The sequence below is a fragment of the Branchiostoma lanceolatum genome, chromosome 4 (assembly GCF_035083965.1).
Source record: "Branchiostoma lanceolatum isolate klBraLanc5 chromosome 4, klBraLanc5.hap2, whole genome shotgun sequence".
NCBI lineage: Eukaryota > Metazoa > Chordata > Leptocardii > Amphioxiformes > Branchiostomatidae > Branchiostoma > Branchiostoma lanceolatum.
This window is the reverse complement of record NC_089725.1, coordinates 4,570,425-4,596,122: the sequence shown is the minus strand read 5'-3', so window position 1 is coordinate 4,596,122 and position 25,698 is coordinate 4,570,425. Positions and strand designations below refer to the sequence as shown.

Genomic DNA, 25,698 nt, shown 5'->3' with positions numbered 1-25,698 from the left:
AACCAGGTGGACTACAAATGATCTTTTCTTGTTCCTACATGTGTAGAAAGCCAGAAAAACATCACAGAAACAGCCATTTCCTGTCTTATGTGTAGCAACACAAAATGTCAACCGTCTTACTTAAACAGTAATGCAAATGTAATTTGGCAAAAGGTATAAACCACCTTACACAGCCTGTAAAATCAGTGAAGTGAGCGATCTGACTTGATATGTCCAGGGGCCTGGCTACAGTAGCTTGCTTCACCTGCCAAATAATCATTCTGCAATCTACAAATGTAAATTGTTACGTTTTCGGCTGCTATTTGATTCTTCATGTCCTCTCGGGATAGCTGTTTTTCAGGGGGTGGAATCCCATCCATGGCTGTACTTTCTTCCAAGCCATCAACTAATATTAATATGATGAAGCCTTCATAAAACATAAAACAGTTGTGGGAAAATGAAAACATTGATGTTGCCTGTGATTTGTAATCTGTAAAGTCACAAACACTGGTGACAGCATTTTGCACATTTCAAAGAACGAGCCAATAGTGAGCACAAAATTCAGATCATTTACGATTGTGTAACTTTAATTGAAGAAACAGGAAATATTCAACATTGTCCATTCAAAATGTACAAAACATTAAACATAGGAGTCAACAGCACAGAAAACAGCATTAATCAATGTCAACAGTTTGCATGGAAGGATAAAATAAATAACATTTACTGAAGATACATTGAATCATGAGAGATAAAATTTGTTCTCTCCACTATTGCATACTAAATGACTACCAGATCATAGATCTGTTCTGAAGCACTGGAAATGGCCATTTTTTTTATTTGAGGGAGTTTTACATCACAAATATTGCCTATACATGTACTTGCAGAAATAAAGAACACTAGTACTGTACTATGGGATTCTTCATACCATCCAGTGTTACTTTCATGTTTGCTGCAATATGAACCTATTAACAATCCTAAGGAACAAGCATAATACATCAAACGGTATCCACTCAACTTAACTGGTGTCTGATTATTTTAAGTACAGGAAAACAACAATGAAACAGATAGCGTGCAATATATCAACTAAAATGCCCTTTCCAAACACATAATAACTGTACAATACAACAGCATGTTGAAGATACTACATATACATGTATCATCATTATTAAAATCTGTAGTCTTCAGAAAAAAGTAGAAGCACAGATCAAGCCCTAATCATTATGTAAGATTGATAAGAATTGTACATTGAAATGTGTCAGCGCAAGCTCAAATAATCTAATTCTCTTTGAGGCCATAGTTATGAAGTAGATCATACATTTTTAACAAGTCTTATAAATGCTACAATAATATAGAAATGACATAAATATACCAAAGTTTCCTGTCTCCAGTTAAGGTTATAAGCTACAAAAGTGAACCAACTAGAACATAAAGCTGACATTGCATTTTTTCACTTCAACAACATTGACAAGAATAGATGACAATCTCTACCAAGACTAGGCAACCCAATTTTACTTTGAATAACATTATATTTTCACCCCTGGTATTGGTTGCCCTATACTAAACAAACCATTGTCACAAATCTGCACACTCGGCAAAGAGTGGTCTTAATCAAAAATTCACACTTTACAATCATATTCATAGGTAAATAAATAAAGCCTTTGGTGTCAGAATGGCTTACATGTTATAATTGCCCTCACACAAAAGGAGCCTGATAAATAAATTTCCACCATGCCCAAGGACAGCCTTTTATACAGATTTCAATGATATCATTGATAGTGGCCTGGCTAGCACGATAAATTGGTCTTGAAAATGTTATAGACAACATTCAAAGAACAGATTGTTTTATATGCTATGATATACGCAATGATTTCATGCAGAAAATACCATAAGGAAGCATGACACTACATTGGTGGGTGGAGAATGTATTGTGTGTGGAGGTGGATGTTACTGGGTTGAATGCGGCTGCCCCCCTACCAGCTGTGGTGGTGCGGTGACTACGGGAGGACGGCTGCGCACCATGGCGGCGGGCTGGGAGGGGCGGATGAGAGGCGGCGGCTGCTGGAGGATGGGGCGCGCCCCGCTGGGTACAAACCTGGCCTGCTGCTGGAGCGGGGGCGGCGGTCTGTGCACGGGTGCGGCCGTGGGTGTGGGCTGGCGCGGCCTCATGAGAGGCGGGGGAGCGCTGGCCACGTTGGGCGGGGCACTAGGAGCAGAAGCCGCCTGGGTGGTGGGTGTTGCTGTGGGGCTGGAAACAGCCGTGATCTGGACCTGTGAACCAACAACAGGAAGGTTTACAAAACATGCACACTTACAACTAACAACCAAATAGATGGAAGGAAAATTTCACAAATCTATAAGACAAGGGAACAGGGCTGCATCCAGGACCCGTCCCTCCGTTCTGGAAAAAAATTCACTGTCCAAAAAATCTGAACTTGATGGCATGAAATTGATGAATGTATTTTATAACCTTGATATGACAGTTATCGACAAAGACTAACAACAACATTGGGCTAACAAACAATGAAAGGGACAAAAAAATTAAAGCAGGAGACAGCCCGACTAGGGACTTAGTTTCATTACCTCATCATCTCTGCTGTCCTCGTCCTCCTTGCTGCTGTCCTTGCTGTCCCTGCTGGCTGGAGAGGAGGATCTGGAGTTGTCCCGGTTCTGTCTCCTCACCACGTCCTCACCCTGCTCAGCCTCCCACTCATCATACACCTGAACACACACCGAAACATTACGTTAGGCCTACTAATCATACACCTATGGGGGATACACATTCACTACAGGTATGCACATGTGTGTGCTGGCATATCAGTTAGTTGCCTTGACCAAGTCAAGGGTTAGGAGACATGCATTAATGCCTTTCACTGACATGTTTATTTTCAATAACCTGCCTATCCCACCAACACTTTGTGCAATGATGAGAACATAAGAACATTGCACTCTTTCATTTCAAGGCAGAAAACTCTACAGATAAAGGAGTCCTAAACTGTGTTATTTTCCACTAGATAATGTATCCAATGAATACATAATCAGCCAACTTTTTACAGAATTCCGCTTGTGGTGAATTAACAAGGTGTGTTTTTTAAAACAATATGATACTCACTAAACCCGTGCAAACCCTACCCATGTATTCCCTATACATATACACACTTTCTTCACCGTGAATGTATTTGGCATAAATGAGGGGCAATAAGCACAATAAGAAGGCCAGTTGTTAAGATATAAGATATAAAAGAAGACATAACAAGACCAGTTTTTCGTATCACCCCTGAAATTCTTTTTGTAATCTAACTTTTGTCAGGTCTTGTCAGGCACATTGTATCAAGCCATAGGCTGAGGTTGTTTAATCTAATTAATTAGAAAATAGAGGGTCACCTGGGGAATTTAGTAGAATACTGAATGCTTTTTGATGCGCACAAGACTAGTGGGTGCTTAATCATATACTGTAAAACGTATTCATTTCTACTTCCTAAAATTGGTAAATAACTCTCCCCTCTGGGGTTTAGGATTCCTTTAATTGTAGGATAACCCAAGGAGGTTGTTTTAACCTCCTTGGATAACCTCAGGAAAGACCTGAAGTCTTACAGCTTGAACATATGTGCACCACAAACCTGCTGCAGGTTGAAACGTCTCCGATAGTTCACAAAGAAGTTCTTGCACTGGCTGACTGTCTTATTGCCCACGACCTCCGCAATGGCCTGGAAGTCCTTCCCATACTTCCGCACTCCTAGATTCAGAACAACAACAGAAGTATTTAACATGGAGGCAGATAAGTAAGATGGAGTCTTTCATCACATTCACTCCTGGTAAGATCGATTCTTGTGTTATATGGTTTGTTTTCTATGGCACAAGATTTGCCTGATTTTTTTCAGTCCTCTCTGCAAGCCTGTTCACACCTCCTGGCATCATTTGACTAACTTTTTTTCATATTTGTCATGCCAATTTTGTCTGTGAAAATGACAGAATACCGAAACTATTTTTGATCCATCAGACAAACTGTACATGACGACTTCTCGTTTGTGAACTATATGTCGTTTGCTTAGCTTTGCCCAGAAAGAAAGAAGGTCAGTTATCCCTCCAATCAAACTGGTCTAATATTATGTACCTTGAACAGCTAGTAATAGCTCCTGGTTTGTCCACTGAGCCTTGATTCGTTGATTGCTCTGAAAATTAGAGGAAAACACAAAGATAAGAACATAAGCCACAAATCTATAATGATTTAACCTTTTCCCAGCACTTTGACACCATATGATGTGAGTCACATAATAATAATAATGTTATCATTTCCAGTCAGTCTTAGTGTTAGTCAGATTCATCCTCGTTAGTATTTTCAGCGTGGCTAGGACAGGACCAGCTATCAACCTAAATCAATATAATAAACACTTAGGCTTGAGTTCTAAAGACGAATATAAAAGTCTCATCATTATGTAGGCACTACTACTAGGAATGTCCATGTAGCTCAACTGATAGCAGCATCACAGTTGAGCTTCTAGTTCCAATTAGTTGCCAACTGGGAAGACCCGGTTCAATTCTGGGTCAGAACGTCTTTTGAAAGGTATGTAAAATGGGGTCCCATGCTTGAGGAGGTGCCTCAAGCACGTTAAAGGGGAAGGGCAAGCAACTGCTCCCTGTACAAATATACCCCCCTGCTACTGAAACAGCAAGGAGACTTGCTGCCCTATGTGCCACTGGGCCCTACAAGGGTCTAAAGGAACAAACTAACTGCCACTCCTACTCACCTCTGGTGGGCGGAACTCATCAATGCTACCTGTAGTGAATTTCAGCTGGCTGGACATGCTGAGGTGCTGCTTGTTCTGCTGAACCTGAAGTCACAAACATCAAAACAGGTAAGATAAGTAAAGCATTTCACATTCCAAAAGACTTACATAAAACTGTTTTTTTTTCTAATTTTCACATTTCCGTCTTTCCAGCTACCACATTTTACACAAGTTGAAGTGATACCGGTAACTTGAATTTGCTTACAATATATGTTTTCAATGTCCAGTACATTGTGAGGTTAACTGCAAAAACTCCAAGCAGACCTACGGGTTGGCAAAGACCGTATCCAACTGGCAGAAGGACTTTTTATAGCCAACCCAAGTCTCATAGCCAACCCAAGGTCTGCCACAAGTCGGTCTGAACAAAGGCTATTAACATCTAATTGTTACCTATTCAAACTGCTTGTGTTTATGAGTTGATTACTCTCCGCCCGCACGGGGGTGCAGGGCCGCGCCAGGTCGGCCTGTCTAGTCTCCAACGGAGACCCAACGGCTGCAAAGACCGTATCTAACTTGCAGAAGGAGTTTTTATAGCAATATCTAGAGTATAATTTACTTCGTGGCGTGTTTTGTTTCGCAAAAGAAAGGTTTAGCTTATAAGGTTTAACTCCGACGGCACGTGCCGCTTGCAACTAACGTTACATGCAAGGGGTTGGGGGCTGTCCGAGTGTTGGATTGAACCTGAAACAGTAAACATTCCCTACGAATGTTTTTGTGTTTTTGTAAGAATGGTTCTGATGATGCCTCAAACATCACCGATGGGTAACATGGGTGAAGGAAACACTGTACTATTGTGAGGACTTACAAGGCGCGAACCTCCCACTGGGACTTGCGCGGGTGACTGCGCTTGTCCCAGAAATCGGTCATAAAAAGATTAGTACCCCGGACATTCGTACGGCTGTTAGCATTACAACGAGGAGGGGCAGCGACGCCTTTATTGAATAGAAATGCTCCGCCCTGTTTGAGTTGTGGCAGACCTTGGGTTGGCTATGAGACTTGGGTTGGCTATAAAAAGTCCTTCTGCCAGTTGGATACGGTCTTTGCCAACCCGTAGGTCTGCTTGGAGACTAGCAAAAACTGCCTCCGCCAGTTTTGCCATTCACTCATTCAATCATTTTCTCATTCATTAATCCTTCACATTCGTACCTGTCTCTTGGAGGAGACCAATTCTGTGTCCAGCTGTCTGAGCAGTGCCTCTGCTGCGGTCGGCGAGGCTGAGATGGCCAGTAGGTCTTCCTGGTTCATGTACATGCCTCGCGGAGCCTTCCTTCGCCCGCGCAGGGGCATGTGGCGACTTGTCTTCATGGACATCTCGCTTTTCATCGGCCCTCCTGCACGCATCACTCCCGTTCTCCTAGACAAGCGAAAGAACAAGGCACAAGGTTACTACCAGCTCTGCTCTGCTGAGGACAGCTTTGCCTCTATAGTATTGCCAAAAATGCTATTTGAGGCTAACAAAAAGAAAGGTAGCTTTAAACGCCTCAGATTTGAAATACAAAAAAAACGGTTCCATGTGAAATCAAATGCCTGCATCTTCCAATGGTGTGGAAACATACCCCTGTGCAGTGATTTTGCGTATACCATACTACATTTACCAATGATAAGAATTCCACTTACATTCCGTAATTGGATGTTCTCTGAACCACTTGAGTTCTAATACAGATGTACAAAGTACAGAATGCAAGTGCAAGGTCAAGTCAAATTCATTGTGCATCCCAAGGGTGTGTGACGCCAAGTTTCTGTTTCCAACCTTGCATGTAATGTCGTCAACTTGGGGACATTACTGTATGAAGATTGGTTAGACATGACAAGTACATATTCAGCTGGCTACTCATCAACAGCAATGTAATCCAATTTGATCCAACGTGATCTGATCACGGCACAAGCAATGAAGCTTAACGTGATTGCAAATTGCAGCTTGGTGATACATGTTAAATGTGGATGGTCGAAACGCTGTCATAATGTCAGTGTTGTAATTATACCTATGTGGTACAAATAAATACACACAATGATTTCAAAGTAATGACAATTCTACACTTCTTACAATTGTTTTAAACACTGACATGTTTCTTTATATCGACAAAAACGCTTATACACCAAGTAACAAATATTAGCAGCCTGCAATCTCAGTAACACAAGTTCCAACTTAAGACCAATAGAGGGATTACCAAAGAAGACATGGCCAAAGAATGTTTTGTCCAAACGAGAAATTCTCTCACTTCAATTAATCTGTCAAACTTTGGATGCAAGACAACTTTTGTTTATCAATGCTTGACACTTTTTTTTGGTGACACCATTTGGGAGATGAAATGGAGCCTTATCGTGTCGTATGTTGGAACTGTAACTGTGACAGGCTGCTGTGAGATGTTCACCTGGATGGAAGAAAGCCTCCATACCTCCAGTACTGGTAACACGAGTTACAGACCGAGCCTTTGGGAGTGGAGTGGAGTTGGGAGCTGGTAGTCTGGCAGTTGGCACATGCACCACTCTCCTTCCCATTGTTCTGTGGAGGAAAATAACACCTGCTAGTCAAAATATGCCATACCGACAACAGCATGGACATTGTGAGGTAAGAGTGACATATTTGAAACAGTAAATTTAAAACACAGAAAACAAAATCACTATTAGCCTGAATATCATGTACTGTTAATAAGCAAAAATACATGTGGCACATGCTTCTACAAGAATTTCAACTTGATTTCATTAATACTTTTGTTAGAAAATTTCCCATAAACATGGCATTAAGTTCATTAGTGATTAAGCAGAATACATGTGCCTTTAATGAGTTAACAAACTGTTCTGAACAACATTTCAAAGTGCATGAACAAAAATAAACTGAATGCACAAAACGGCAACTTGTCATTGTAGGAATACAACAAATGTCAATTTTCTTTGTGTAGCAGAAGAATCAACATTCTAGGATTCAAAACCAGAGGCAGAACAACTGGTAAAGCTGAAAATGCCACTGCTCTGGCCCGAAACAAAACATGGGCCTTGGTTTTGTTATATCTCTTCAACACTTTTCTTGAGACATGCACAACTTGGTAACACTCGTATCAAGATGCTTGTCCATCAACATGACAGGCTTGTTATTCTGGAGTGCGCTGTCTCAGTAGAAAAGAACAAAACCAGAACTGGTATGAACTCCAAACTGGAACAAAACCATACACCAACGTCCCTGCACTTACTACTGAACTTGATCTAAACATCACTGACTCTTTTTCGGGGTCAAAGTCACTGTCGCTGTCATTATCCATATCTGATGACGAGGAGGACTCACTCTCACTGAAAAACCAAACCTGGACGTTAAGGCTACACCGAGGATGATCGGACACCACCACAGCTTGGGGCCCTTGTTGAGTCGTTTGTTTTACTCAGTCCAGTCGAGAATTTCTACTTCTTTTTCCTTCCTCAATAAAAAATTTGGTTATAAAGGAAAGGTGCTTTGTTACATTTTCTCATACATGTTTTCTTCTCAAATATAACCACAATTAATTCCTGATTTAGAAACAATTGAAACCTCTGTAATATGTACTTCTTGGACTGAATGGTACAAAAGTCATATCGAGGGATCTAAGCTGTGGTGTTTGTCAGGATTGGGAAGGGGGAGGACAGCAGGTCATGGTATAACTTACAGTATTTCCCCCTTTGCCTTCCTTTTCTGGATCAAAGTCACTATCGCTGCCGTTGTCCATTTCACCATCTTCATCGCTGCAACAAAGTTTTGGTCAGGACAATTCAAATGGGGGAAGAACTTTATATGGTTGGCTCCATCTGTTGTTTCATTTTATCTTTAGAACTTTAATTCTGTCTCATATAACAGATAATAATCTGTAGCAAAAATTACCAATGCATAAGGTTGTTCGCTAGAGGGTGTCATACTAATACTTGTACAACTGTAATTAGTGAAATGCATTACAACAACAACTGTCACATAAAACACATTCTGATTACCATATCATAAAGATTTCCATAGGTTGCAGTTTGAAACTAGATCACTAGATGGTGCTTCTGTAAAGAAGCACTACAGACATATATGTACTGCATGTAATCCTAATTTCCCTCCACACGAATGTTACCTGTCGCTCTGGTCCTTCTGACTTGCCAGTTTGCGTGCCTGTCTGTCCATCAGACTGGTTCTCGTCCGAGTTTTCTTCCAGGAGTAGTAATATTTCACTAGACTGGCAATAGACTTGTCTGGCAGCTACAAGGGAAAAATTACAAAAACATACCATCAATATCACAGCTTGACCTTTTTCCAACATTTTCTGTTTTTGAATGCAAGTTTCTGTACATTGAGTTCACAGCACTTGTGTTTTGCATCACAAAAGTTTACTGTTAAATATGAAACAATCGCAGCAACACAGTGTAATTGCTGGAAGTGACTGCAAAAACGTAAAGATCTACAGTAATGTACGCACTGTCATAAACAGGAATAACCATAGTTGCTAATCAATCCTGCAGATGGATAAAGTCATTTATGGATCTTTATCTCTTCGATGAATCAATCAATCAAATCCATTAAGTGTCAGCAACATCCATCTCATCTGACTTGAGCCATGCAAGAACCTTGTAGACACGCCCTTGGGACGTCCACGTCAAACAGAACAGCATTTAACTTTACCAAGACAAGAAGTCCACACTACAAGAACCAATGTAAATTGACCCCTGGGGACTTCATTCAATAATTGGTTGTCCATAGTCATTATACACGATGGCCTGAGAAATGGCCGACCATCTGTTGCAAAGAGTTGGTAGTATCGGTGGAAATTTCCTAATTTTCAGCATTGGAGTTGTCCTTGATATCCACAGTTGTTGAAAGGTACATTTTCAAACACAAGGCACAAACAATTTTAGAGGTTTGGTGTAAATGTTGCATATCTAATACTAATGTAACCCCACCTTTTGCTATTCAAGATGCAGAAATTGATTTTGCAATTTTGCATGCATTCATCAGAGATGAGATGAGAGGTAATCAATATAATAAAGCCACACTGGTAACAGGTGAACAAACAAAAATGAGCATCTTTATATAAATGTTTCCTCAGAACTTACTGAAGATATTTTAATGTCATGTCTACAGCAATGTGGCAAAATAGCTTATTATTTTACTAAATGGTATGATTCTGGTGTCACATTCACTTTCAGACATGTAAATATACATATCATATAATACAAGGGCGATATTTCTGAAGATAGTACTTCAATGCATATATGTATATAGCATGGACCTACCATCTGCTGTATACGGATGAAACTTTTCCCATGAAAGCTGAAGGCTTGTTCAAACAATACTTTGTCTTCCACTGTCCATTCATCTGTCAGGATTGGATAAAGAGGTAACACCATTAACAACAATCCTTTAACAATACTTAAGCCTCTACCAGTCTCCAGAGGCAGCCAACTGCGTTCCACTGGCATGTTATCTGTCTATTTGGCCAATTTCTACTCTTTCCAGCCGCCTCTGGAGCCTGGTAGAGGCCAACAATACTTCTCATTTAGTTCTAAGGCTCCCCTTCCACTGGATGAATGCCACTGAATGACCAAAATTGGATTTGTACAACCTATGCCTCTGTACATTGAAAAAACTGCTTGAAGTTAAAGTACCATTTGAAAGACCCCAAAACACAAAAAAACGTACAAAACACACTTCTTAATCAATGTTACTCGTTTGAACATTTAATGAGAGGTTTGGTTGATCAACTGTCGCTCAACAGCCACCGCGTCAGGGAATGGGGCATAACGTGGTTCCGTTCTTGAATTATTTACTTTCTACAAACATATTTAAGTTGTTTCACAGTCTACATAGCTCCTAGGCAAACACACAATGTTTTCATCAGTGGAAAAAAATAGTACGCTACCAATCAAATTAAGATTCTTGAGTATCTATCTGAGTGAGAACAAGGTAACCTGTAGAGCATCTACAAGAGCCTACCTGGGAATGGGGTAAAGTTGGGCAGGTCTGCCAGAGACTTTTCGATGTTGTGCTTGTGCCAAAACAGCATTCCCAGGGCCTAATATATACAAATATACAGTCAGATTTAGAACATATATCACCAGGGCTCGAAATTCATTTTTGGAAATAGGTGCACTGGTGCACCCAACCCAAAAAATCAGGTGCACAGAAAAGATTTTGGGTGCACCACATAAAATTGTTGAAAGTTGAATGTCATCAAAACATAAGTTTGACGATACTGCCTCTTTTAGAACTTCAATCTGTACTTCTATCCAGATTTCAAATTTCAACCAAGCAATACATCAAATACATCAAGTACAACAAAAGGTTCTATTGCTTTTTCTGATACTTACATTTCAAGATTCTGTATGCTAGTGTACAAGAGAACCTTTACCCTAAAGAGTACAAAAATATGTAGGTGCACTGGTGCACCCACAGTCAAAAATTAGGTGCACAGCTCCAATTTTGGGTGCACACAGGTGCACATACACCCACTATTTCGAGCCCTGATCACTAACAACAATTGAATTGAGTAATGTTACAAACAAACTTATTTAGGTTGTATCACAACTTACAGGAACCATAATTTCCTACATTCCTTGAAAAGTCCACATCTGTGTTTAAATCGCACATATTCGTAAATGTACTAAAATTGGAACAATCATACTACATGTACTGTAATACTAGTAACTGACCCTTACCTGTTCTGTATTGTATCCATGTTTTTCCTTGGCTATGTTGATATATTCATCCACTGAGAAAAAAAGAAGGAATTTCTTTGAGCTAGAAGACCAATGCAAGTACAATGTACCAAATTCTATGATTAAACTTAAAGATCATTAAACTAAACAGATTTGTATTCCCTTAAAAATGTTGTGTTCTTTTATCATTTTCTATAAATGCTGAAATCTTCAGCGGGTCATTGTTTAGTGTTCTCGGTTCTCTCTTTTGTCTGCCTCCCCAATTATTTCAACCACACACTTAAAACACTGTGAATACTCCATTTTCTGCCTACCACAAAATCAAAACGGCCACAAATTTACAAGCATTTAGCAATTAGAGTTAGGGAAGTTGAGAAGTCAGGGTTAACCTTTAAACACTGATAACTCCCCAACAAAATACGATATTTGAAAATAGTCATCAGCTTTGAAATACTTACCACGCGACCTTTGAAATGATACCAAGTTTGGCCGACAATATGCTATTTTAATACATGAGCACAATTGACTCAGATCATGTGGTTATGGCTTTCATCAAAGTAACGCTAAGGCCTAGGAAAATTAATGCTGTGTTTCCATTCAGACTCCTGAAAAAAGGAGGGACGGAAGGTAGGGATTCTCTTTCTTTTTTCCTTTTTAGATTTCAGCCAAGTGATCCAACACATACTGTTTAACAATGACAAACCTAGGAGGCTCTATCGATAGAACCCCTCCTACATTGGTACATTGGTATTTTAATTCTACAGATTTACAGTGTAGAGTTTTTAAAAAAGTTTAAGTCCTCCCGCACCAGATGGTGCATAGGGTGGTGCCCATCTCCATTTCAGTAGCCAGGGCCACACAACTTTGTGCAATCACTACAGCAGGGGGCTAGTCCACTGGTAGTGTTGTGTGTTTAACTACCATACTCTTTCCTAAATGCTGAGTGCTAAGCAGAGAAAGCAGTACTGTAAATGCATTTAAGTTCGCATGGTTTTTATTTCGTGCTAAGATGAAAACGGAGTGTTCGCAGTGGTTTTAAGTTTGCGGCAGCGCTTTAATCACACACTGCTACAGTATTGGACAAAAATGTTCGCGGTGGTTTTAAGTTCACGGTGAAATGACTCGGCCGGGGATCAAACTCACCACCTACCGTATGCAAGGAGAACACTCTACCCATTAGGCCATTGCACCGGTTGTAGAACATGTCGGAAAATGATTCTACGATTTTCCATCGCTCAGAAAATGTTATGTCACGGCATGCTTTTGCCAGGGTCAGTATGGTCAGTAGAAACACAACATTTTTCCCCCGGCCTAAGACTATGCAAGGAATTCAACCAACCAAAGTCTCATTCTGTTGCATTCAACATGTCTTTGTACTACATTACACTTAATAAGGTATTGTCATATCATTACCCATGAAACAGTGATTGTCCTCACATGCCCTCCCCTCTCCACAATGCCTAATGACCACCAAATCAATAAGATTTCATTGACCACAATTTGCATGAAAGCCTTGTGACCTGCCTGCTGGGTGTTACCAGAGGTCTGTAAATATTGATTCAGAGGGAAAATTATGTTGCTTCAAAACTGTGTAAAAACCCAAAGGGGCGAGTACGCCGCTCCCGGGATACGAACTCACGCCGATCCCAATACGCACGGCTTGGGAATTCAACACGCTTACCACTAGGCTAAAAGGTCCGGACCAGTTAGACTGGTCAGTTAGTGGAGGTTGATCCCCACTGTTACAACTGTATTAAACTTTTATCCATGTCCTTTTTTCCCATTTTCCTGGGGCACACACAGGCAATGAACATCCCATACCTTTTCAACTCAGAAGAAAGACCTCTTCTTTTAAGTTTTAGTCTAACAAAACCAACACCCTTGTGAGTTGAAATACATTAATTTTAAATGAATACCAGACAGGAAAAACAACTTTTGAGTAGAAACTGCTAATGTGGCTAGCGTAGTTATTAAATGAGCCTTGAAAAATAGGAAGAGCCAAAGCAAAAGCTGGTCTTACATTTTGTATCAGAGACGTCCATGCATGGGGCCCACACCAACAGTGCATCATGTCTCAGCTGGGGAGGGTCTTCCTTCATAGACTCTGCAATTGTAACAACAACAACAACAACAAATTTACAACAACATCAACAATTAGCAATACAGTCGTACAAATATCAGTTTAAGTAAACCGCAGGATGACAATGACAATATTTACTCACTTTATGCATGTAAAGGCAAGAGTCAAACACATCATACATACAAAATAGCAAAATAAACTACTTATTCTTCTACAAATAATGTGACAATCCTGTTATTCACATATCCATAATGTTACAATATTCATTCCTATCTAATTCTTATACCAGTATAGTGTGAATATAAATTTTCTATTTAACCCTTGTTGCAGTACTACTCGAAAATATTCATGTGAATGATTTCATTTACACACTAACTCATATTTAACTATAAGTGGTAGAGTTGGAAAATTTGAATAGGAAGCTATCCTGCATTTGCTGGCAAATATTACCAGGATGCAAAAGTTCATTGGCATCGTGGTATATTCTACCAAGGAGGTTAAAATATTAACCTTGATTCTACTAACCTTAGTAATCTGGGAAACCTTGCATAACCCTTTAATGCCCTTAATAATTTTTCTTACATACAATATTTCATGAAATTTGGACAGTCTACAATATTTTGCAGCAAGGTCATGTGATCGGTAAACTGCCCAGAACCAAATATAGCCTGATCCTGTGGACATTTGGCATAAGCCTCTGTCATTGACAAATAGCTTCTGGGCAGGCTCAAAACACAGTGTTGGATTTCTCTATAACCAAAAAATCCTTGGTTCCATTCACTTCTCTAAGCTTTTACCATATAGCAAGAAATGATATATTTTATAGTTAGCAGGTATCTAGCAAGGTGTAAAACAGAAGTCTACATATAGTGATTGGGGTAAACAATTTTCCCATGCATTTATGCCTGTCAGCCAACCTCTTTGGGGGCACCATCAAAGACATACCATATAAGGTCAATAAGCCAATGGCATATCTACAATCCTGACTTGCTGGGAGGCTTCTTTAACCTTACTTTTCACCTGAGGCCCCTAAGATCTTGGATGATGAAAGGAAAGCATACACGTACACCAGGCTTTTACAAAGATAATGGGCATGAACTACGAGGCCAACATTTGAGAGCAAATGTAGGATATTTCACACCATTGCTGCTACATAATGCCTTGCCTCTCAGAGCTGAAATCTTTGTATCAAAATCCAGGGATCTCCCCAGAAATATATAGCAGGATGGGGGGAGGGTGCCGGGCACAGGATACGTGTCGCGAGGGGGGGGTCGGTAGGGGGTGCACAACTCTCAAAAGGAGAGCGGATTTTGCCTTTTTCAGACATAATGGAAGTTATTTTCTGCAACTTCAGCTTTACACCTGAAATTTCTAGTTTTGAGCAAAATTACAGGCTTTGCTGGGTAAAAATTGGAAAAAATACCCTAACTTTGAAAATCAACAGGATGGAGCTGGGATTAGAACAGGATGGAGGAGCGCCACTGTACCATTCTTTAGGGAGATCCCTGAAAATCTGTGATCTCAATTTAATGACTGCCCAATTACTATCTTTTTAAGACTACTGAAGACATGTTCCCATGGCACAAGGGGTAATGCAACTCCGCTGCTGAATCAAATTCCGTTGATTGGTGGGCGGGAGTTCAATCCTAGGGTCAGCCCCAGCTTGGACATGTTGTAAGAATTGCATTAATCATTTTAGATAGTGTGTGATAATGTATGAGGCATCTCTAAGCATTGGCTTCAAGTATGAAACTTCTACACATAAAAAAACACACTTGTCAAAAAGAGTAGGCTGTGATCACTTGGTGTGCTTGGTTGAAAACGCCTGCCGTGGCGAGGCCACTGTGCCATTGCACGCAAACCCCTGAGATTACACCCGAGGTCCCTATCTAGATAGCTGCATATTCAAGCAAGAGTACCCAAACTTTGTGGTCAGCTGCATGGTGACTTTACTTTTGTATCTATTATGTGAGCCATAAATAGCCTCTGCTCTCCAATTTCACACAACAGGTGCAGGGAGACATGTTTTTGTTCTCACAGACAAGATGGACGACAATGCCACCACCACCTGTCCAAGCTGGCGTCAAATCATGATTCACATTTACAGTTACAGATTGCTATTTTTGCTATTTTGCTACTTTTTGCTATTGAGGCAACACCACTGTGAATTTCTTGGGTCTCAAATATTTTCCATGAATACATTGATTAATGAATGGAAAATCTGACAAGACTAGGGAATCCTACAATTATTGGTGTCAAAATATGAGCGTTTGGGGGTTTATACATATTCTACATGGTCATCCTTTTTCCAGATCGGGAAAATCTAAATACTTCCCTAAAGATAGGGTGAGTATGAAAACGAAGAGATTAAATTGGTGAAATTGGTGAAGTTAAATACATTCATTCTTCAGTAAGGGCAAACCACTCAAGTTCACCATTTAAACATCGGACTGTTGTATGCACAATAAAATCATTATGATTTAAGCTTTATTTCTACACAATAAAACAAAAAAAATCTACATTTTGAGACTCTTAAGCATCATATCTTGATTGTCCAAACAACATGGCCTTTAAATCTCTGTATATGGTATGATCTGGTACGCAGCTGAGGCTATGTGTGGGCAATTTCAATAGAATTCTAAAATGTCCATAAAGTCAATCTCTGAGCCTTTCTAAATTGCTTGTTTGATTGATATAAACAGTTTTTAATACGCATACGTACAGGCACGATCTAGTTATAAATGCCTGAGACATAGACTGGACTGACTGTTGGTGGGTAGAATCAAGCCTTGAAATTGTTATTCATACAAGTAACACTAGGGAAGAAATGCATCTGGGCCACATCATCTGTTTTAGGGGAGATTCATTAACACCTCTATGGTTTAAGTGCATGGCCCTTCCAGCAAGTTCTGTCTTATAAAAAAAATGGCCAAGGGCCAACTGCCAAATAATACATATCTTATATCATTGCCCTAGTACCAGTACCAGTAAAAGCTTTGTTTTCGGTGTGACTCTCTTACATGCATGTTCTTGTGTATTTGTAGTTATTTGAATACACTGTGTCACCACAAAGGTCAGACTTGAAGTAGTCCTGGGGCCAACGGGAGAGACTACTAATTCACAGGGAGGTATTGTTACTCCGGGACGGAGGGACCTCCTGATGGAGTATTAGAAATGAAGTTGTTCGGATTTTCGCAGCTAGTATCGAGCTTGAATCGTAAAATCACCAACTCAATTTCTAACTGGTCGGCTGAGAAAGCACGGGAGTCCTGATTTATATTCTGGGGAATCAGACAATCCAGAGGAAACTTGGTGGCATACTAGTATATCTGAACCAGGGGCGAATGAAGAAATCTCCGCCATGAAGGCGCAGTTTTAACAGAGCAGCAGTTAAGTTCCAATCGAAGACCAAGTACAAGGCAGTGTGGGATCACAACAGACTCACCCGGATAGATTTCATTATGCAAATCGATACTGCAGGTTATGTGTATAAGTTGTGTGTTTGCTTGTATTTTGTGGGTCAGCCGTTACCAGCGAGAGCTGCCTATAGGCTGATCCAGTGTAATGACTCGCGATCGTCTTCATTGTCAATAAATTCAAATACAAATCAATGTAAACTATTTTGAGCGTGGGTGCAAGTTTGCACCGTGAACCCAAAATGTAAACCATTTCAGGTCGGACTGTAGCCAAAACGAATCAAACCGTTTTGTTTTTTGCATCATAAGATAGAGAGGAAAATTGATACCAATTATGCAAATGACCTAATTTGCATAATTGATAAGTAAAAAGTACAATCCTGTAGTGGTAACTGATGGGCATTTCATTCTTGCAGACAAGTCAAAGTCAAGTAAACTTGAACATTATTAGATATAAATGATGCAAATTAGTGCCTTCTTTGGTAAGACCCCGTTCACACTAAAAAAAAATTAATCGGATTAAACATTTAGTGCGATAGAAATGATTGCGATTGATTTTTGCAGTGTGAACGCTCCCAATTGGATTGGTTTTCCCTGGATCGGATTATTTGCAATCTACCTCCAGGAGGTAGTTTGGGAGGATGGAATCCAATCTGATCGAAAAACAAGTGTGAACACAAAGACGATCGGATTGCCGGTGATGTACGCTGGTTCTGCTGCTAAAACTGAGGTGGCTGAAGACCTGCCAGTAAGGAGCTGGTATCCAAGATGCCAGATACCACACAAGCTACATGCTGTGTGTACTCACTGTACTGAATATACAGTAATGTCCGTTCAAAAGGTCACAAGAGTCAAGAGATCAAGGAAGCTAATCTCCAAGCAGACGTTGGCAAGATCTGACTGCCAGAAACCGTTACCACCTTCCCTTCCAAACATCTGTTTGGAGATAGCAAGGCATCAACAAATAGTATAACCTCCAGCAATAAATAAACAAGTTCAGACTTCTTCTTACATCACAGGGAGGACACACATGTAACAATAATACTGTATGTCACTTTGGTCAACATTTGACTGAGTATTCGTTTTACCCTAGTCTCCTCCCTGATGACGTCAATGAAAAGTAGCCGGCAGGGTCATTTGAATCCTTCTAAATAAAGTGACAAACATACAGGAGGTTCAGTTTGTAAGAAACAAGACAGAAAAGACTGCATTTTGATAGAGTATTTCATAAGCTACAAAGGTACAGTCAGGGCATTTTGAGTCAGATATATATTGATTTTAAGGGCTGACATTGCTAGAAAATTGCCTGAAGCTTCCAAACTTGAAACCTATACTTAATTATGGTACATTAGTTTAGAGGGCACTTTACATAATGTGTTTATCATACACTAATCAGAATCAAATTACATCAATCAATATTGCAGTATGTCATCTTTCCAAGAGCCAAGTTATACTACATGTGCATTCTATGTAAATTCATCAAGTTGAGGCTAGATAATAACTAAGAAAAGAAATCGGAAGGGGCCCTAAGGGGACAGGGTCACATTTCCAAATTTTACATAACATTGATTTTATGAATAGTGACAAAAACAAAAAGATGTGCATAAAAAACAACCAAGGAATGGTCAGTAGAGTTACGCTCACATTTTGTATCTTCAATCCCATAGCCATACAGAATATTCAACTTAAGAAGCCTCGTAGATCTTGCAGTTCGACTTTATCTTTTTTAATCCGAGAGACAACAAATTGAATTGGCCTAGTATCAGATCCATCCTGATCTAAACAAGGCTGAGTCAAGGGCAAAGAAATCGAGTGCTAGAGAGATATGACCGTATTCTTTTTATTTAAGAAATACTGTACGTACCAAATAGCCTGTTTTGTAAGGAAAAAATGTATATATTCAACCTTAGGAAGCTTATCTCACCGGAGTCTACATCAATACTAATTAAGCAAGAATTCTCCTTCACTCCCCTAACACATTACGGTGTATTCACAAATGCCCCTAATGCATTGCAAGAGTCAACCACCACAGAGTATGCTTCACACTGAATTAGAGTGGTCCAATTATGAATTACATAAAATCATCAAAGTTATCTTTACAAGGTAAAATTTATTAACCTGTTCACAGGTAGCCTAGTACACATTCTGCTCAGGGGAGTTTTACCACTCAAGTCCTACAAAGCAATGGTCTTTCTCTAACAGCCTATCTTTCCAGCAGAAATTGAGACCAACCACATAAAAAATTCCCTGGTGTGCACTAATCTTCCTGGGGGGACAGGCCTCCCAGCACTGTAGAGATACTGAGGAGCCCCTGATGGTATGGTTACCAAGCTTGTTTTCATGCTTGGAAGCACACAAATCCAAATATTAAACATGCTGTCTGAAGCCTGACCATGATCCTTCTTCAAGTATGGATCATTTTGCCCACTACAGGGTGCGAAATACTTTTTTGAGCCAGGTTGCCCATGTTGCAACCTAGGGCAAAGGCTAGGTTGCACATCCAAATTTCAGGTTGCTCCAGCAACATTCACCGATTTCTTCAAATCAAGCTCGTATGTAGCGTACAATACTACTAATATTTCAAAACATAAATTAGATACTAGTAGTATTGTGTTCCTATTGACCTAACAACATCTTGTTTAACCGAGGGCAGTGTAACCGGGGGCAGTGTGTTTTCGTCTTTTTCAGCTCAAATTCCACGATCTATGAAGGGTTTTTGATGGTTTAAAACGAAAAAGTGTTGATTTCTTTATTTCAATTGAAGATTTACCGAATGTTATGAGAGTGACACTGTTTTTGTGAGCTTCCAGGGCTCCGATTGAGATCTTTGGCTCAAAATATAAGGTTGCACACTGCGCTACCTGGGTTTGGAATTAACTTGCACAAACCGAAATATTGTTGCACTGTGCAATGTGCAACCAGGTATTTCGCACCCTGCACTAGAAAACTAGTCAAGTCAACTCATATAATTATGATGGTTATCTATAGACCACTATGTTTCTTTTAAATGGTGACATTGAGGGCTTTTCAGAAATATCTTGAACACATGGACATTTGAAGTGTGCATATGTCATGATTGCGTTCATATGTCATGATTGCGTTCGCCTGGCTGAAAAATGCCCGGACGTGGCCATACCATGGCGGCACCTCCGGTTGAAAACAGAGTGCTACAGCGCAAAGTTCAAATCTTGGCAAGGGCAAAACTTCTGGCTGACTAATGTAAACAAGGAGAGTAATCGATTCTGGGGAATATTCGCCACGATAATGTTAAATAAAAAAATTTTCTGACCATTTCCTTTAAAGAGTCAACTTCGACTGTACATTGTAACAATTGAAACTGAAACTGGCTAGCCAAAATTGAAACCCCATGAAAAAAATTATCTAGTGCCCACGTCCCTAATGGGGTCAAATACTGTTAATGCATTTAAGTTCACGTGATTTTTATTTCGTTAAGGCGAAAATGGAGTGTTCGCGGTGGTTTTACTTTCGCGGCAGCGCTGTAGTTACATAATGCTATAGTATTAGACAAAAGTGATTGCGGTGGCTTTAAGTTCGCGGTGAAACGGTCGCCGCGAAAATCGCGAACAAAAAACCACCGCAAACATTTCTGCATTTACAGTACCTTCACCAAACCAGGTGAAAAATTCAGATATGCAAAGGAAATGGCATTTGAGCAAGAACTTTTATCTATTGTGGCATATGTCCCTGTCCCAAACAAAATACAAAAGTACTTTAAGAAAGGATTTGAAAAAAAATTATTTTCAGACTTCAAAATGATCTTAAAGCCACATAGGTAAACAAGAGCTATCTTAGTATCTACCACTCAAAAATCATGACCATAGAAAGTAGAGAACACCAGATATCAAACACGGAAGTTCCGATGCACTACCTTAGAAACCCGCTAGGAGGCCCGTTATCGAACTTGACCGTTGTTTTCCCAAACCCTACCCACCTACTAAATATCAAAAAGATCCATCCACGGCTTCTCAAGTAATGGTGGACACAAACACATACTAATAAACAGCACAGAAAATATAACCGTCTTGGCGACGGTAAAAATTTTGGGACAGAGATGTCGTCACATTGGCGAATTGCCAAGTCAGCATTACCAAGGGATTTGCCATTACCTCTTACCACGAAGCTGAAAATCATTGCGAATATTGCACTTTTTTAAACCAGCATGTGTTTTGACATGCATTTGTGCAAAAGGGCACTGAGGCTCTGACCATGTCCTAAAATGGGGTTAGCATATCAAATCAAGGACCTCGGAATAATAGACTCAACCAACATTCAGTTGTCTAAGTGGGGGGAAATCATCAGATAGTATCTAAGGATTTAGCAGAGGCAGTTTAGACATACAAGGCCAACTCTATTTGAGCTAATCTCAGTGTTTTTGACAAAGAAGGAAATATGCAAATGAGCCTCCATAGGCAGGTGGAGGGCAAGGCCCCAAAGGTGCACACTTCTTTACCTTATGAAGCCATTATGAAAGCCAATTTTTATGACTGTGGAAGTGTTCGACGTTTCCTCGCTAATGACCGCCTTTGGAGAATGATACTCAGATAACTCTGTTTTATCTCCCCACAAAATGACCTTGAACCTAAACTTCTATTCCCTAAAGTCATAAAAGGTCACATTTACACAAGAATAATAGAAGAAAAAACACAATACCAGGTTTCCATTCGGGAATTGATGCTTGGAAATCATGTCCAACCCGCATGCCAGCCTCTGTGAACAGAAAACAAGACATTGGTTAACACTTTTTTTCTTCTTCAAAAGTGGTGAGACAAAGACAAGAAGATGTGAGGGGTGCAGAACGGGTGGTTTTACCATGCTCCTCGTCACTGCTACTGTCGTCCGATACGTGCCCATTGCTGGCCCCCGACGGGGCATCCCCCCGTGTCCGCGGACTCAATATATCAACGTTTCTACCGACCATGGTGGCTCCACTTGACGGTATAACGCGAATGTCGGCCTTTCCTGCCCGAGAAAAATGTCCGGAAATAGCCGAAGAGACAATAAAATTTTCAACTTTGTTCGAGCGTGCCACATCCGCCGGGCGACTCTCCACATCTGAATAGTCTGTAGGCGGAGGGATACTCTCGAAGACCCGTTCCGCTCATAGTTACTGTTTACATAACTTTCCAGTGGTAAACTTACAAAGGTCAGCGCATAAATTTTAACCTTGTGTCATTTTAAAATTTTCTGAGCAAAATTTCGGTGCTTAGTCGGTGGATTTGTGTTTTCTGGCAGAACTACTTTCTTACGCGCATGTTACCAATCCGTGCCGTAATGTGGTGTGTACATAAAGTCCAAAATCGTCGTCGTGTGTCGAAATCGGCAAGATGTGGAAAAAATCAAGTTTTTGCTTCAAGTATCGGATTGGTACATGTTGGGATAGCAGAAAGAGTACAAATCGTGTTATACCCTTGTTTTTTCGTGGATGCCAAAGAGCTAAATTCAGCACAACGCACAAAGCTGCGGGGAGATCCATTCATGACCACATTGGGTGGGTTCGATGTACGAGTTTACCAGCCACAAGACGCCTTTGTTGTGCCCTTGCCGTAACCCTACTACCTCTAATATGACAGTTACGTGGTACCATAGTACTGATTTGTCTGTTTTAGGCACCCTGTGCCGGTCGTATGCGTGACTGCACTAATGTAAGCAGTAACGGTTGCTCCCTTGTTCTTAAACGCCCTTGTTCACTGTGCACATGTTTGGGTGCAACCCTGGTTTTCCCTTCAAGTCATGATCAGCATTTCGACTGGGAGTCTTATATGCCAAGACAATTATCTTTTTCGATCCGTTGGGTTAGATGATTATGAATTCTCATATTGTCTTACAAACAGTAATAACAAAGTCGGTGTATCAAACAAAAGAGCTGGTTGGGTGAGAGTTTATTCGATCGGCTGAGTAAAAATGATTTAATTTCAAAATGCCCGCAACATTGTATTTTGCAGAACCCACTACATATCAATAGATTTGTTCCAAAAATAGCTATTGTAAAAAAATCTTGCTAACTCGGTAGCTGTAAAATACCAATGAGCATGTCCAATGCGTAAGGTGAACTGGTTCGTCAAGGGAGGGATGTGGGGCACACAATGGGTTATTTGATGCAGACGTGGGGTGTCAGTGTACCCCCCAAAAGGGGCCCCACATACTGACCAATATCCACGCAATCATAGATTCGTGCGAGATTATCGTCCAAGTCGGCTAGGTTGCAACTCATGTGGGTTGTTGTAGAAGAAATGCAGACAACTGTTTGTGAAGAGAACGTGAATATCTGTCCTCATTTTACACTCTAACGTTTTATGTGCTGTCAGTAAACAATGCAGGCTGAGCCAAACTAACCCTGCCTACTAGTACATTGGTCGGGAAATTATACACATTTTCCACCTTTTCTTCAGTTCACGATGACCATGTTATGAACACATTTCAGTTTGTAATCGGTTGATTTGATGGTAAGATCTGGTTCTGATGACGAAGTTGGCATATTTCTGTCATCTGGTAAATTATAGGAGACCCTATGGGGTCTTACCCTCCTGTTTAGCTTGCGTCTATCTGATTGCCGTTTAAAAATCGCATATAGTCGAAACACAAAATTGATCCTCAAGTTTAACTGTCGTGGATGTCTGGTCAGAGCCTACTCACCGTTTTCCGTAAATCCTTACGGTTCAAAAATACAATTTTGATCAAAATTCTCGGGGGAGAAAACAATTTCTGGGGGGCAATTCTTTGTTGTTTTGAATGGGTGTCACCGGGAGTGCTTCAGTATAACCGGTAGGTATGGTCCGAGGATTTGTTGACGAAAGATATTCCCATCCATAGACCGTGGGTGTTGCGTTCACAGTCATAGTTTGTGTCCCTGGAGACTGTAACACGTCCTGTCTCGTCGTGGACTGTTCTTCTACCTCTTGGTAGGGTTCCAATGAATAACACCACTCCAGTATGCACTTTCTGATGGTTTATTCCTAAGCTGGACAGACGCTCTCTTAGTCTGCCAGGTAGTCTCTTGAGGTCTTACTCTTAGGCATGCGTGTTAGTCTATATGTTAATGTTGCTAAACTAGCACACATGTTACATCTGGTTACATCCCCTTTTCTTTAGTTAAGTTCTCAGATTATACATTTCTCAACTCTTAATGTCAGATCTTATACAGTGTTATCCATATCTTTGGCCTTAGAGTTCTTTGGCACTCTTTGTGTGCTTTAGAGTCCTTGTGTTTTCCTTGCAGTTCTCTCTGAGTTAGTTAATCAATTGGTTAGTACTGTCCTCGAGTTAGTATTATGCTTCATGCAAATCTATTCGCGTACGTAATCTTTCAGGTGGGCTGGTGGTCTCACTGTTCGACCGGATCGCGTTGTTGTTTGCTGTTCAACTGCACCTTCTACAGTCGGCTCTGCTGCTGGTGTCGTTGCCATTGTTGTTTCAGCCGGAGTGTGGTTCTCAATCTCCATGTCGTCTGCAACTGTTGGTGTTTCTTTTGATTGTCGTAGGTGTCTTCTGTTACGACGATATTTTCCACCATCTTCTGTCTCCACTTCGTATGATCTTCCGCCAAGATCTGCTACAACTTTTCCGCGTTTCCACTGGTTTGTTCTGTGCGTGTTGGGTTCACATCGAACTGTATCTCCAACGTTTAGAGGTGGCATGTCTCTAGCTCCTCTATTGTAGTACTTCCGTTGCCTCTGTTTTGCTTGGTGGAGCTTGCGTGGAACATATAGACTAACACGCATGCCTAAGAGTAAGACCTCAAGAGACTACCTGGCAGACTAAGAGAGCGTCTGTCCAGCTTAGGAATAAACCATCAGAAAGTGCATACTGGAGTGGTGTTATTCATTGGAACCCTACCAAGAGGTAGAAGAACAGTCCACGACGAGACAGGACGTGTTACATCTGGTTACAGAGACTATGTGTTATAGCCCCGTAGAACTATAATTATGTATGGCGAAATGCTACGTATACAACAGATGCGGGACCTTTGACCCCTGTTGACATAATCATGAACATGAATAATGAGTCACTCAATACGTCAATCAATGCCGGTGATGAAATTGTTCCACACAGGGTACATAATGGCGAATGTCTTTATGGAAACTGAGCAACTTTAAATTTCACTCATGCATGTTTGCTGTGGTTATGACCAAGGAGGTTATGACCGTTGTCCATGCAAGACTGATTTCATCCAACTTGCCCCACCACTCTTATAACAACGCATGTGCAATTTCAAACTGTTACTTAAACTGTATCTTATGGCAAGTTGAGCTATGTTACACATATATGGTACATATATTACTTATATACACATGTAACGTTACATCTTAGACAATAAGAAGAAAGTAACGCTTGGTTTAAAGTATACCTGCGAAAGCGGAGCGTTTTGCTTTCGGTGGAGATCTCACGACGGTCATCTTGCTTTCCTCTTGACTCACCAAACAACAGAAAAGTCTGCCACAAGAGACAGCTGGACCGCGGCCTTATTCATATTGATGAATCACTGCCTGCATATCAATGAGGCCCGTGGCTCACACTATGATTGGTTCGCGTTATATTGAAGTACTCGGTTCGGTGGGGAGTTCTTTTGTTACTTGTAAACAGGTTTATTCAGTCGAGTAGAATCTTTCGCGAAGGTCATGGCCCATTGGACCTTCCCAGAAATATATTTGGACATATATTTGAAATCACATTGTTCAGGGGTGCCACACAAATGGCCGCAATATGCATTGCTGCTGGCAATCGGCAGGTGGTATGTGCGTAGATACACACGTTGTACTGAAGA

General features: G+C 40.6%; 1 protein-coding gene across 7 annotated transcripts; it reads right to left on the bottom strand.

The window, feature by feature from the left end:
* Window positions 1-548: 548 nt before the first annotated feature.
* On the bottom strand, window positions 549-25,464 carry LOC136432294 (REST corepressor 3-like). Of its 7 annotated transcripts, none has more exons than XM_066423482.1 (16): window positions 25,282-25,464; window positions 21,588-21,644; window positions 13,441-13,524; window positions 11,421-11,473; window positions 10,699-10,777; window positions 9,999-10,081; window positions 8,843-8,967; window positions 7,952-8,048; window positions 7,136-7,266; window positions 6,381-6,416; window positions 5,910-6,117; window positions 4,725-4,808; window positions 4,091-4,148; window positions 3,597-3,712; window positions 2,560-2,697; window positions 549-2,247 (listed from the first exon to the last, which is right to left on the bottom strand). In XM_066423482.1, the coding sequence occupies exons 1-16, from the start codon at window positions 25,328-25,330 to the stop codon at window positions 1,924-1,926; spliced, it is 1,722 nt and encodes a 573-aa protein (XP_066279579.1). In that variant the 5' UTR covers window positions 25,331-25,464; the 3' UTR covers window positions 549-1,923. The 7 variants fall into 7 exon arrangements, with proteins under 7 accessions (XP_066279579.1, XP_066279582.1, XP_066279575.1 ...); XM_066423485.1 differs by lacking the exon at window positions 7,952-8,048 and adding an exon at window positions 8,399-8,474 and having other exon boundaries at window positions 25,282-25,453; XM_066423478.1 differs by lacking the exon at window positions 25,282-25,464 and adding an exon at window positions 21,747-22,007.
* Window positions 25,465-25,698: the final 234 nt, after the last annotated feature.